The 13560-nt window shown below is 42.8% G+C and overlaps 1 protein-coding gene across 7 annotated transcripts in view; it reads right to left on the reverse strand.

The window, feature by feature from the left end:
- Positions 1-12147: 12147 nt before the first annotated feature.
- Positions 12148-13560, reverse strand: part of cdk5rap2 (CDK5 regulatory subunit associated protein 2) — a 176009-nt gene continuing 174596 nt past the window's right edge. For all 7 annotated transcript variants that reach the window (XM_060935661.1, XM_060935665.1, XM_060935662.1 and 4 more), the window contains one exon: positions 12148-12563. In XM_060935661.1, the coding sequence (XP_060791644.1) occupies positions 12540-12563 (24 nt within the window). In that variant the 3' untranslated portion in view covers positions 12148-12539. The remainder of the gene's footprint in view (positions 12564-13560) is intronic.

Consider the following 13560-nt stretch of genomic DNA (forward strand, 5'->3'; position numbering starts at 1 on the left):
GTCTTTTGTGCCTACGGGCCAAATAGCAGTATAGAGTATCCGGCCTTCTTGGAGTCCCTGGGAGAGGTACTGAGAGGTGCTCAGACTGGGGACTCCATTGTTCTACTGGGGGACTTCAATGCTCACGTGGGAGATGACAGTGACACCTGGAGGGGTGTGATTGGGAGGAACGGCCTCCCTGATCTGAACCCGAGTGGTGGTTTGTAATTGGACTTCTGTGCTAGTCATGGTTTGTCCATAACAAACACCATGTTCAAGCATAGGGGTGTCCATAAGTGCACGTGGCACCAGGACACCTTAGGTCGGAGATCGATGATCGACTTTGTTGTCGTTTCATCTGATCTCCGGCCCTATGTCTTGGACACTCGGGTGAAGAGCGGGGCTGAGCTGTCAACTGATCACCACCTGGTGGTGTGTTGGATCCACTGGCGGAGGAGGAAGCCGGACAGACCTGGCAGGCCCAAATGTATGGTGAGGGTCTGCTGGGAACGTCTGGCCGAGCACTCTGTCGGGGAGGTCTTTAACTCTCACTTCCAGGAGAGCTTCTCCCAGCTTCCGAGGGAGGCGGGGGACATTGAGTCTGAGTGGACCATGTTCTCTGCCTCCATTGTCGACGCGGCTGTTCGGAGCTGTGGCTGCAAGGTCTCCGGTGCCTGTCATGGCGGCAATCCCCGAACCCGGTGGTGGACACTGGAAGTAAGGGATGCCGTCAAGCTGAAGGAGGAGTCCTATTGGGCCATGTTGGCCTCCGGGACTCCTGAGGCAGCTGACAGGTATCGGCAGGCCAGGCATGCCGCAGTTCGGGCAGCTACCGAGGCAAAAACTCAGAACTGGGAGGAGTTCGGTGAGGCCATGGAGGAGGACTATCGGTCGGCCTCGAGGAAATTCTGGCAAACCGTCCGGCGCCTCAGGAGGGGGAAGCAGTACTCTGCCAACACTGTTTACAGTGCGGGTGTGGAGCTGTTGACCTCGACTGGGGATATTGTTGGGTGGTGGAAGGAATACTTCGAGGATCTCCTCAATCCCACCGTCACGTCTTCCATTGAGGAAGCGGAGGCTGATGACTCAGAGGTGGACTTGTCCATTACACAAGCCGAAGTCACTGAGGTGGTTTGCAAGCTCCTCGGTGGCAAGGCACCGGGGGTGGATGAGATCCGCCCTGACCATCTCAAGTCTCTGGATGTTGTGGGGCTGTCTTGGCTGACACGCCTCTGCAACATTGCATGGCGGTTGGGGACAGTGCCTCTGGAGTGGCAGACCGGGGTGGTGGTCCCTCTTTTTAAGAAAGGGGACCGGAGAGTGTGTTCCAATTATAGGGGAAATCACACTTCTCAGCCTCCCCGGGAAGGTTTACTCCAGGGTACTGGAGAGGAGAATTCGACCAGTAGTCGAACCTTGGATCCAAGAGGAACAATGCGGTTTTCGTCCTGGTCGTGGAACACTGGACCAGCTCTATACCCTTCATAAGGTGCTTGAGGGTTCATGGGAGTTTGCCCAACCAGTCCACATGTGCTTTGTGGATCTGGAGAAGGCATTCGACTGTGTTCCTCATGGTATCCTGTGGGGGGTGCTTCGGGAGTATGGGGTTCGGGGCTCTTTGCTAAGGGCTGTCCGGTCCCTGTACGAACAGAGCAGGAGTCTGGTTCGCATTGCTGGCAGTAAGTCAAACCTGTTCCCAGTGCATGTTGCACTCCGGCAGGGCTGCCCTTTCTCACCAGTTCTGTTCATAATTTTTATGGACAGAATTTCTAGGTGCAGCCAGGGGCCAGAGGGAATCCTGTTTGTGAACCACAGGATTTCATCTCTGCTTTTTGCGGATGATGTTGTCCTGTTGGCTTCTTCAAACCAGGACTTTCAGCATGCACTGGGGTGGTTTGCAGTCAAGTGTGAAGCGGCTGGAATGAGAATCAGCACCTCCAAGTCCGAGGCCATGGTTCTCGACCGGAAAAGGGTGGCTTGCCCCCTTCAGGTTGGTGGAGAAGTCCTGCCTCAAGTGGAAGAGTTTAAGTATCCTGGGATCTTGTTCACAAGTGAGGGAAGGATGGAGCGCGAGATTGATAGGCGGATCGGTGCAGCCTCCACAGTGATGCGGTCACTTTACCGGTCCGTTGTGGTGAAGAAGGAGCTGAGCCAAAAGGCGAAGCTCTCGATTTACCGGTCAATCTATGTTCCGACTCTCACCTATGGTCATGAGCTTTGGGTAATGACCGAAAGAACAAGATCGCGGATACAAGCGGCTGAAATGAGTTTCCTTTGCAGGGTGGCTGGACGCTCCCTTAGAGGTGAGAAGCACAGTCACTCGGGAGGAGCTCGCTGGAGTAGAGCTGCTGCTCCTCCACATCAAGAGGAATCAGCTGAGGTGGCTCGGACATCTCTTTCGGATGCCTCCTGGACGCCTCCCTGGGGAGGTGTTCCAGGCATGTCCCCCCCCCGGAGGAAGCCCCAGGGAAGACCCAGGACATGCTGGAGGGACTATGTCTCTCGGCTGGCCTGGGAACGCCTCGGTGTTCTTCCCGAGGAACTGGCCGAGGTGTCTGGGGAGAGGGGAAGTTTGGGTTTCCATACTCAGACTGCTGCCTCCACAACATGGCCCCAGATAAGCGGAAGAAAATGAGATGAGATCCACCTGTGTGCAATCAAAGTGTCACATGATGTCTGTATAAATCAACCTGTTCTGGAAGGACCCTGACTCTGCAACACTACTAAGCAAGCAACATGAAAACCATGAAGTACTCCAAACAGGTCAGACACAAAGTTGTGGAGGAGGACAGATCAGGGTTGGGTCACAAAAAAAATCCCAAACTTTGAATATCCCAGGGAGCACCATTAAATCCATTATAGAAAAATAGAAAGAATATGTCACCACTACAAACCTGAAAAGAGAGGGCCGCCCACCAAAACTCTCAGACAGGGCAAGGAGGGCATTAATCAGAGATGCAACAAAGACACCAATGATAACACTGAAGGAGCTGCAAAGATCCACAGCGGAGATGGGAGTATCTGTCCATAGGACCACTTTAAGCCATACATTCCACAGAGTGGGGCTTTATGGAAGAGTGGCCAGAAAAAGTCATTGCTTAAAAAAATTACGTTTGGAGTTTGCCCAACAGCATGTGGCAGGCTCCCCAAACACATGGATGAAGATTCTCTGGTCAAATGAGACAAAAATTTAACTTTTTGGCCATCATGGGAAACGCCACGTGTGGCACAAACCCAACACCTTGAGAACACCATTCCTACAATGAAGCATGGTGGTGGCAGCATCATGCTGTGGGGATGTTTTTCATCTGCAGGGACAGGAAAGCTGTTCAGGACTGAAGGAAAGATGGATGGCACTAAATACAGGGCAATTCCGGAGGAAAACCTGTTTGAGTCAGCCAGACGTTTGAGACTGAGACGAAGGTTCACGTTCCAGCAGGACAGTGACCCTAAACATACTGCTAAAGCTACACTGGAGTGGTTTAAAGGGAAACATTTAAATGTCTTGAATGGCCGAGTCAAAGCCCAGACCTCAATCCAAATGAGAATCTGTGGCATAACTTGAAGATTGCTGTACACCAACACAACCCATCTAACTTGAAGGAATTGGAGCAGTTTTACCTTGAGGAATGGGCAAAAATCCCAATGGCTAGATGTGCTAAGCTAATAGAGACATACCCCAAGAGACTTGCAGCTGTAATTGTAGCAAAAGGTGACTCTATAAAGTATTGACTTTTGGGGGGGTGGAGGTGTGTGAATACTTCTGCACACTAGATTTTTTTCATCTTAATTATTGTTTTTGTCACAATAAAAAAACAAAACAAAAAACAATGTGCACCTTTTAAGTGGTAGGCATGTTGTGTAAATCAAATGGTGCTAACCCCCCCAAAAATCCATTTTAATTCCAGCTTGTAATGCGACAAAACAGGACAAACACCAAGGGGGATGAATACGTTTGCAAGGCACTGTACTTTTGCATTAATGACCTGCAAAAGCAGTGGGGAAAAAAAAAAGATTTGTGGCTTGATTTCCAAATTTGCATGACAAATTGAGCAAGAAAACGCCACGCTCTCAAAATACAGTGAAGCGGTGGTGCCACAAGCTTGAGGTTCAACAATCTGCACAAAAAAAAAAAAAAAAATGATGGTGAACAGCATGAACAACTGGCTAAAGTATCCGAATCTGCCAGTGACCTCACCAGGGGTGCATATAAGGCTGGGATGAGAGAATATACAAAATAAAATCACTGCATGATCTGTACAATTATATTGACATTTGCAATACACTCATGCATTTTGTATGGATGCCAGACAGAAGTAGGAAGTCTGCTGGCACAAATTTATCAATTTTAAATTTTTAGGGGTAGGGACCAAAAGCTCCTCTCAGAGGGTAAGAGAACAAAGTGGTTGTTCAAATTGTGAGTGGGGTCAGATGCAATTAATTTACTTTTCCTGATGGCTTGTTTCTCAAATAGTATGGCTGAAAGGGTGGTCTGAGGGTGTCCAAGGACCTTTGCACACATCTTGATTCTATTTATAGGGCCCTTGTTCAACTCACTCAGGGAGCCAAACCATACCAAGATGCCAAAGGTGAGGGTGGACTGAATGAAGCAGTTGTAAAATGCCAGTTAAAGCTTTATTGTGCAAGAAGGAAGCCTTAAAGTACATATTCTGGACCAATTTCATGTTTTTTTTTTTTTATATGAAAGTATGTCCCTTTACACACTCATCCAGAAGGGTAATTTTGCTCAAGGCCATCTGTCTACAGCAGAAAAAAAACAAAACGCATCTGGAAAAATCCCAAGGGAGTCTGGAGCCAGATTTGTGACATCACCTGCGGAAGCGCCAGCAGGCTGCGAGAGCTTTGCACGGTTTCAGTGCACAGCCTGTGTAGACCAAGCGCTCCCATTTCTCTCTCATTGTCCGGTCTTTTGGAAAACGATGAGTACTAATCCCATCAAGATTGTTGTTGCTACACCCGCCTACGATACATCTGTTAACCATTTTAATAATTACGTGATAACGTTGAAGAAATTTGCAGAAAACCACCAGGTCATTTTCTCATAAACAAACCAGTGCTGACGTAGGATTCAGAGGGAGGCGTCCCACAGATGATGTCATGAAAATCAATGTTTGCCGGGAAATTCAAATGCCAAGTTTTTTCAGAGGTGGACCAATTCACCTCAAATGGCTTGATTTCAACTGAATTTTTCTGGTATTGCGCAAGGTAAAAAAAAAATTGCAGAGAATGCAGAATGTTACAGATATTTGACCAAAGTTTAATATAAAATAGGAGAATTACAGTGGTGCTTGAAAGTTTGTGAACCCTTTAGAATTTTCTATATTTCTGCATAAATATGACCTAAAACATCATCAGATTTTCACACAAGTCCTAAAAGTAGATAAAGAGAACCCAGTTAAACAAATGAGACAAAAATATTATACTTGGTCATTTATTTATTGAGGAAAATGATCCAATATTACATATCTGTGAGTGGCAAAAGTATGTGAACCTTTGCGTTCAGTATCTGGTGTGACCCCCTTGTGCAGCAATAACTGCAACTAAACATTTGTGGTAACTGTTAATCAGTCCTGCACACCGGCTTGGAGGAATTTTAGCCTGTTCCTCTGTACAGAACAGCTTCAACTCTGGGATGTTGGTGGGTTTCCTCACATGAACTGCTCACTTCAGGTCCTTCCACAACATTTCAATTGGATTAAGGTCAGGACTTTGACTTGGCCATTCCAAAACATTAACTTTATTCTTCTTTAACCATTCTTTGGTAGAACGACTTGTATGCTTAGGGTTGCTGTCTTGCTGCATGACTCACCTTCTCTTGAGATTTAGTTCATGTACAGATGTCCTGATATTTTCCTTTAGAATTTGCTGGTATAATTCAGAATTTTTTGTTCCAACAATGATGGCAAATCATCCTGGCCCAGATGCAGCAAAACAGGCCCAAACCATGATACTACCACCACCATGTTTCACAGATGGGATAAGGTTCTTATGTTGGAATGCAGTGCTTCCCTTTCTCCAAACATAACACTTCTCATTTAAACCAAAACGTTCTATTTTGATCTCATTTGTCCACAAAACATTTTCCAATAGCCTTCTGGCTTGTCCACATGATCTTTAGCAAACTGCAGATGAGCAGCAATGTTCTTTTTGGAGAGCAGTGGCTTTCTCCTTGCAACCCTGCCATGCACACCATTGTTGTTCAGTGTTCTCCTGATGGTGGACTCATGAACATTGGCTAATGTTAATGTGAGAGAGGTCTTCAGTTGCTTAGAAGTTACCTTGGGGTCCTTTGTGACCTCACCAACTATTACACGCCTTGCTCTTGGAGTGATCTTTGTTGGTCGACCACTCCTGGGGAGGGTAACAATGGTCTTGAATTTCCTCCATTTGTACACAATCTGTCTGACTGTGGATTGGTGGAGTCCAAACTCTTTAGAGATGGTTTTGTAACCTTTTCCAGCCTGATGAGCATCAACAACGCTTTTTCTGAGGTCCTCAGAAATCTCCTTTGTCCGTGTCATGATACACTTCCACAAACGTGTTGTGAAGATCAGACTTTGATAGATCCCTGTTCTTTAAATAAAACAGGGTGCCCACTCACACCTGATTGTCATCCCATTGAATGAAAACACCTGACTCTAATTTCACCTTCAAATTAACTGCTAATCCTAGAGGTTCACATACTTTTGCCACTCACAGATATGTAATATTGGATCATTTTCCTCAATAAATAAATGACCAAGTATAATATTTTCATCTCATTTGTTTAACTGGGTTCTCTATCTACTTTTAGGACTTGTGTGAAAATATAATGATGTTTTAGGTCATATTTATGCAGAAATATAGGAAATTCTAAAGGGTTCACAAACTTTCAAGCACCACTGTACATTGATCTTGCTCCTGAATTTACCCGTGATATGCACTTTAAGTTAACGATGTCTAGAAGTGTTGTCAATTTCTCTGGGCTCAGAGGCATCTAGAATGGACCATCACACAGTGGAAACATGTATTGTGGTCAGACAAATCAGTATTCAGGTCTTTTTTTTTGTAAGAAATGGAAGCCATGTTCTCAGGACCAAAGACAAAAAGGATCATTCAGACTGTTACCACCAAGAAGTCCAAAAGCCAGGGTCTGTCATGGTATGGGGTTGTATCAGTGCCCTTGGCAAAGGTAACTTACACTCCTGTGATGGAGCATTATGCAGAAAAGTACATTGAGATTTTGGAGCAATATTTGCTGCCTTCAAGCCAACATCTTTTCCAGGGATATTTCAACAAGACAACGCAAAACCACATTCTGCACACATTACAAAGGCATGGCTGTGGAAGAAGAGGGTGCCTGTCCCCAACAGAGCAGGTGTGGCGAACTTTGAAATGAAAAAATATGACAACAAAGACCCCATATATTGTTTTACACCTTAAGACCTGTTGGCAGGAAGAATGGGACAAAACACCTGAACCACTTCATTGCTTGGTGTTGTCAGTCTCTAAACCTCTGAAGTTTTGTGAGAAGGAATGGCAACATTACAAAGTGATAAATTCTTTAACATTTCAACTTTTTTTTTAATGTGTTGCAAGAATCAAATATGTTTATTTTGAAAAAAAAGGTAAAATATCAAATAGTGTGTTGCTGTATTGTTTTGAGTGCAATACAGGTCAACAATTATTTACAGATCATCGTTTTCAGTTTTAATTTCAATATACTGTCCAAACTTTCTGATTTGGGGTTGTATAATATTATTATTAATAATAATAATAATAATCAGTCTTCTTTCATCTCCAGCAGCGTTTCCAGCTCTTTTCAGGGGAAAGAGGCTAATGCATACTCTAGAAGTCGCTAGCAGATGCTCTGTGCTCATTCGCATATCAAAATGTATTGTTAATAAGGCAGTGGTAGAGTAGTCCTGAAATAGGCAAAGGAAACTGTTATGGATGGAATAACATGCTTTTATTACTTATAAAGATAGCCAAGAAGAGAGTTTTAAACAAAGAATAAAGAACAGTGAGTGGGTGACTAAAACAATGGTGGTTAGTGGTTGATCAGTAGCTTACCACGTATAACGCAGGCTTTACACACTGGCAGTGTGTCAACTTGTATAAAAAGCATCTGTGATGTGAGCTTGTGAGCCATAATGAGTACAGGATCATCACTAATGTCTGCTCAAAAATTCAGTAGATTTGTTGTTAGATCTTTTTTTTTAAATAAAGTCACTAAAGTATTTGAACAGGCAAACCGGTACATTATTTCAGGGCACTCGCACTCAGAACGATAGATAATCAATTACTAAACATTTCTCTTAAATGTTTTGCATCTAGAGAGCTTTTGCTCTACATAGTACAACCCCGATTCCAAAAAAGTTGGGACAAAGTACAAATTGGAAATAAAAACGGAATGCACTAATTTACAAATCTCAAAAACTTATATTGTATTCACAATAGAACATAGACAACATATCAAATGTCGAAAGTGAAACATTTTGAAATTTCATGCCAAATATTGGCTCATTTGAAATTTCATGACAGCAACACATCTCAAAAAAGTTGGGACAGGGGCAATAAGAGGCTGGAAAAGATAAAGGTACAAAAAAGGAACAGCTGGAGGACCAAATTGCAACTCATTAGGTCAATTGGCAATAGGTCATTAACATGACTGGGTATAAAAAGAGCATCTTGGAGTGGCAGCGGCTCTCAGAAGTAAAGATGGGAAGAGGATCACCAATCCCCCTAATTCTGCGCCGACAAATAGTGGAGCAATATCAGAAAGGAGTTTGACAGTGTAAAATTGCAAAGAGCTTGAACATATCATCATCTACAGTGCATAATATCATCAAAAGATTCAGAGAATCTGGAAGAATCTCTGTGCGTAAGGGTCAAGGCCGGAAAACCATACTGGGTGCCCGTGATCTTCAGGCCCTTAGACGGCACTGCATCACATACAGGCATGCTTCTGTATTGGAAATCACAAAATGGGCTCAGGAATATTTACAGAGAACATTATCTGTGAACACAATTCACCGTGCCATCCGCCGTTGCCAGCTAAAACGCTATAGTTCAAAGAAGCTGTATCTAAACATGATCCAGAAGCACAGACGTCTTCTCTGGGCCAAGGCTCATAATGGACTGTGGCAAAGTGGAAAACTGTTCTGTGGTCAGACGAATCAAAATGTGAAGTTCTTTATGGAAATGAGGGACGCCGTGTCATTCGGACTAAAGAGGAGAAGGACGACCCGAGTTGTTATCAGCGCTCAGTTCAGAAGCCTGCATTTCTGATGGTATGGGGTTGCATTAGTGCATGTGGCATGGGCAGCTTACACATCTGGAAAGACACCATCAATGCTGAAAGGTATATCCAGGTTCTAGAGCAACATATGCTCCCATCCAGACGACGTCTCTTTCAGGGAAGACCTTGCATTTTCCAACATGGCAAGGCCAAACCACATACTGCATCAATTACAGCATCATGGCTGCGTAGAAGAAGGGTCCGGGTACTGAACTGGCCAGCCTGCAGTCCAGATCTTTCACCCATAGAAAACATTTGGCGCATCGTAAAACGGAAGATACGACAAAAAAGACCTAAGACAGTTGAGCAACTAGAATCCTACATTAGACAAGAATGGGTTAACATTCCTATCCCTAAACTTGAGCAACTTGTCTCCTCAGTCCCCAGACGTTTACAGACTGTTGTAAAGAGAAAAGGGGATGTCTCACAGTGGTAAACATGGCCTTGTCCCAACTTTTTTGAGATGTGTTGTTGTCATGAAATTTAAAATCACCTAATTTTTCTCTTTAAATGATACATTTTCTCAGTTTAAACATTTGATATGTCATCTATGTTCTATTCTGAATAAAATATGAAATTTTGAAACTTCCACATCATTGCATTCCGTTTTTATTTACAATTTGTACTTTGTCCCAACTTTTTTGGAATCGGGGTTGTAGTACATTCTCAATTATTTATTTTTATTGATCATGTCTCATTCTAACTATGAATGATCTATGATATATGATCTGAAGAAATGAAGTCAGTCTAGGAGGCAGATGCCCCAAATGTAATAACTGTACCGAGTTACTGATTCTTGGCATACATGCTGAATAAATGTTCACTCTCTCCATGCAAGTCTTATTTTTCTATAACAGGTTTGCAATTTTTTTTAATACCATTTTTCAGGTTAAATATATTTAACTATTATACATGCAGGACACTTTTTCCATGGATTGGTGATCCTCTTCCCATCTTTACTTCTGAGAGCCGCTGCCACTCCAAGATGCTCTTTTTATACCCAGTCATGTTAATGACCTATTGCCAATTGACCTAATGAGTTGCAATTTGGTCCTCCAGCTGTTCCTTTTTTGTACCTTTAACTTTTCCAGCCTCTTATTGCCCCTGTCCCAACTTTTTTGAGATGTGTTGCTGTCATGAAATTTCAAATGAGCCAATATTTAGCATGAAATTTCAAAATGTCTCACTTTCGACATTTGATATGTTGTCTATGTTCTATTGTGAATACAATATCAGTTTTTGAGATTTGTAAATTATTGCATTCCGTTTTTATTTACAATTTGTACTTTGTCCCAACTTTTTTGGAATTGGGGCTGTACAAGATGGGTTGTTGTTCAGGCTTTTTGGACTTGTACCATTTTTATTGTTAGAACTTTTACTTTGTACAGTACATTGGATTGACAGAACACTGAATTACATTCGATCAGAATCAGCATTCAATATTGGCAAGTTACCCCCCTGTTCTTAACTTTTTGTAAAATCTATAATTGTTCCATCGTGTATGTATAATAATGGCTTTTTTGTGGTATATCAGACATATTCCATTCAACTAGTCTTCGACGCGTTCAATATCATGCTAGCTGAATGGAATATATCTGATATACCACTCAAAGCCAGCCAATATTATTTAAATATATCTACTCTCTAAATCTCTCTAACAGAACTTCCTTAAAGAATTGTAGTTTCCTGTTGATGTTTTCAGTCCACGTCATCAAATTCTATGCAGCATCTGTACGTTTTCCCACTATGGGAGTCTTCAGGACAGACTTAACTTTTCTTCCCAGTACCATTGAAAAGCTGCTTTAAGAGAAAGGGGGGGAAAGCAGAAAGGAAAAAAAAATGGTGAGGGAACCACTGCATACAGCTGCTGTGTCATTCTGCTCCACTGAGCCATTTTGTTTCCTGTGGGAGAAAAACGATTAACTATTTGTACGTCACTTCTTAAAATGTAGCAAAGCAAAAGGACTTTATTTTCTTCAAAATCAAATTGGTCGTAGCTGTATCTTTAAAAAAAAATGTTTAGAATAAGAAGCAACAACACACAGCTATGTGAACGAGTGGCACTGTGGTAGCTTTCCACGGCTTCACAGCTCCCGGCTTGATCCTGAGCTCAGGCTACTCTGTCTGGTGTTTCACGCTTTGTGTGTCCATTTCGGCTTCCTCTGAGATATCCAGCTACCTCCCACCTTCCCAAAACATACCAGTATGTGGACTGACCAAGTGACATTGCATGGTCCCCCTGCAACAGACTGGTTTCCCATCCAGAATGTGTCCCTGCCTCGCACCTATTGTTCCCAGAACAGGCTCCATATCCAGTGCAACTCTGAAGATAAAGCACTTACTGAATATGAACGAATGTGAGTTTAGTGAACAACCACAATTTATTCACTCCATAAAAGTGGTCTTTGAAAGATGAATTTATAGATTTAGATCTCAATACACTTAAAGATTTTATTAATCTATTTTCCTAAAATACATGTATAAACAATTAATGGCTGACCAATAACAAGACTCCTTGTGTGTTTGGAGTAAACATGTTTGCTATTCTCTTGTTAGTAAAGAAAATGTTTTTAAATGATTGTTTATAGAAACCAGTCACTGCAGATCTGATGGAGTTACGGTTGAAAAACTGGAGTGTGCGTTTATTCCTTGGCTTATATTTACAGTTCTCGTTCTTCTACCTTTGGACTAAACTACCCCTGAATTTCAGGTTGAGCATAATCATACTATCTAAACATGTTTTTAATCAGTCATCATCAGGAACACTTGCTCTTTAAACCATTTCATACTTTTTGTACACAGTTCATGTTTCAGACATCCGGTTCAGAAAATCTATTTTTCAAATGAAAGGCTTGATCAGGCTTGAATCAGTGCTGAGGAGTTTTAATGCGTCTTGTACCACAACCTTTAGGCCTTTTCGATGGACTACAGGTCACAACTGTGCTTATCCAATTAATACAGTATAAAATATGACATTATAGCAAACAGGCAGTGGACAAGAGCAAGTTCTATGAAAGGAGCATTTAAAAAAAATGCATTAAATATAAAACTAAAAGGCATTCTATATTTAACTAGAGATAAATCTCTGTAAAATGTGCAAATTCGTTTGGTGTCTCCAAAACTAAATCTGAGCACATGAAAATACTCTCAAGGAAAAAATCCCAATGAAAAGCGTTTAATTTAAGCTTTAAGGATCAGACATGACCGAGAGTTTAAGTGTCCTAAACAGGTAGGTTGGGGAAGTCTGCCTGCTGACTGGTCACTGGGCATTCAGTGGGATTTCCTGGAAGGGCGGGCAAAAAAAAAAAAAAGCAAAATTAGTCAATACATTGCAGAAAAGTAGTTTTTACATGATTAAGGAAATCCATGCATGTGTTTTTAAAGGTCCCATGGCATGAAATTTTCACTTTGAGGTTTTTTAACGTTAAAATGAGTTCCTCTGACCTTCTTAAGTCACCCCAGTGGCTAGAAATGTCATAATGTGGAAACCAAACTATGCCCACCCTTTGTCAACATTTGAGAATGGCGCGTCAAAATGGCGCGTTGATAGGCTCTTCCCTTTACTACGTCAGCAAGGGAGATGATCCCCACGCCCCCCCTCTGGATTCCCACCCACTGTATGGATTGCCCGCCCAGCTCAAAAGTTGCCACCATAGATACGTCACTTCAATTTTGTAGTGAGGAGACCATAGAGGACACAACAACATGGCACCACCTAAGCGAGCGAAACATGGAAGTTGCGCTGTACATGGATGTGACAACACAGAAAGGAGTCTGTTTTTACTGCCGACGGGAGAGCTGCTGAAGACGCAGTGGCTTAATTTTATTTACTCCAATAATACGCCGTCGAGTCTACCTAAGATGGTGTATGTTTGTCGGAAGCATTTTCCTGAGGAATGTTTCCACAACTTGGGACAGTACAGGGCAGGTTTTGCACATCAACTGTCACTGAAGCCTGGGTCCGTACCAAGCATCCCTGCCGCATCAGCCACAAACACCGAACAAGTAAGTGTATAACTGTTAAGTCGTTTTGCCGTGTTTTAAAATCGGTGCGTTAGCCTTGCAATGGCTACATTAGCTGTGCAGCTAACCGCTTCCTGCAGTTAGCCAGGTACTCTGCGCTACAAAACCAAAAAGCATGCAGCATGCTCTGTTAAACTGAGTTTAGTCTGGAAATTGACTGTAACTTATGAGCTTATGTTTGACTATTGCTCCGCAATGCATGTCTTCTGTTGGATAAGCGATATGTTGCTGTAGTTGCTGCTTCTATCCTCTTTGGT

Source organism: Neoarius graeffei, chromosome 12 (assembly GCF_027579695.1).
Source record: "Neoarius graeffei isolate fNeoGra1 chromosome 12, fNeoGra1.pri, whole genome shotgun sequence".
NCBI lineage: Eukaryota > Metazoa > Chordata > Actinopteri > Siluriformes > Ariidae > Neoarius > Neoarius graeffei.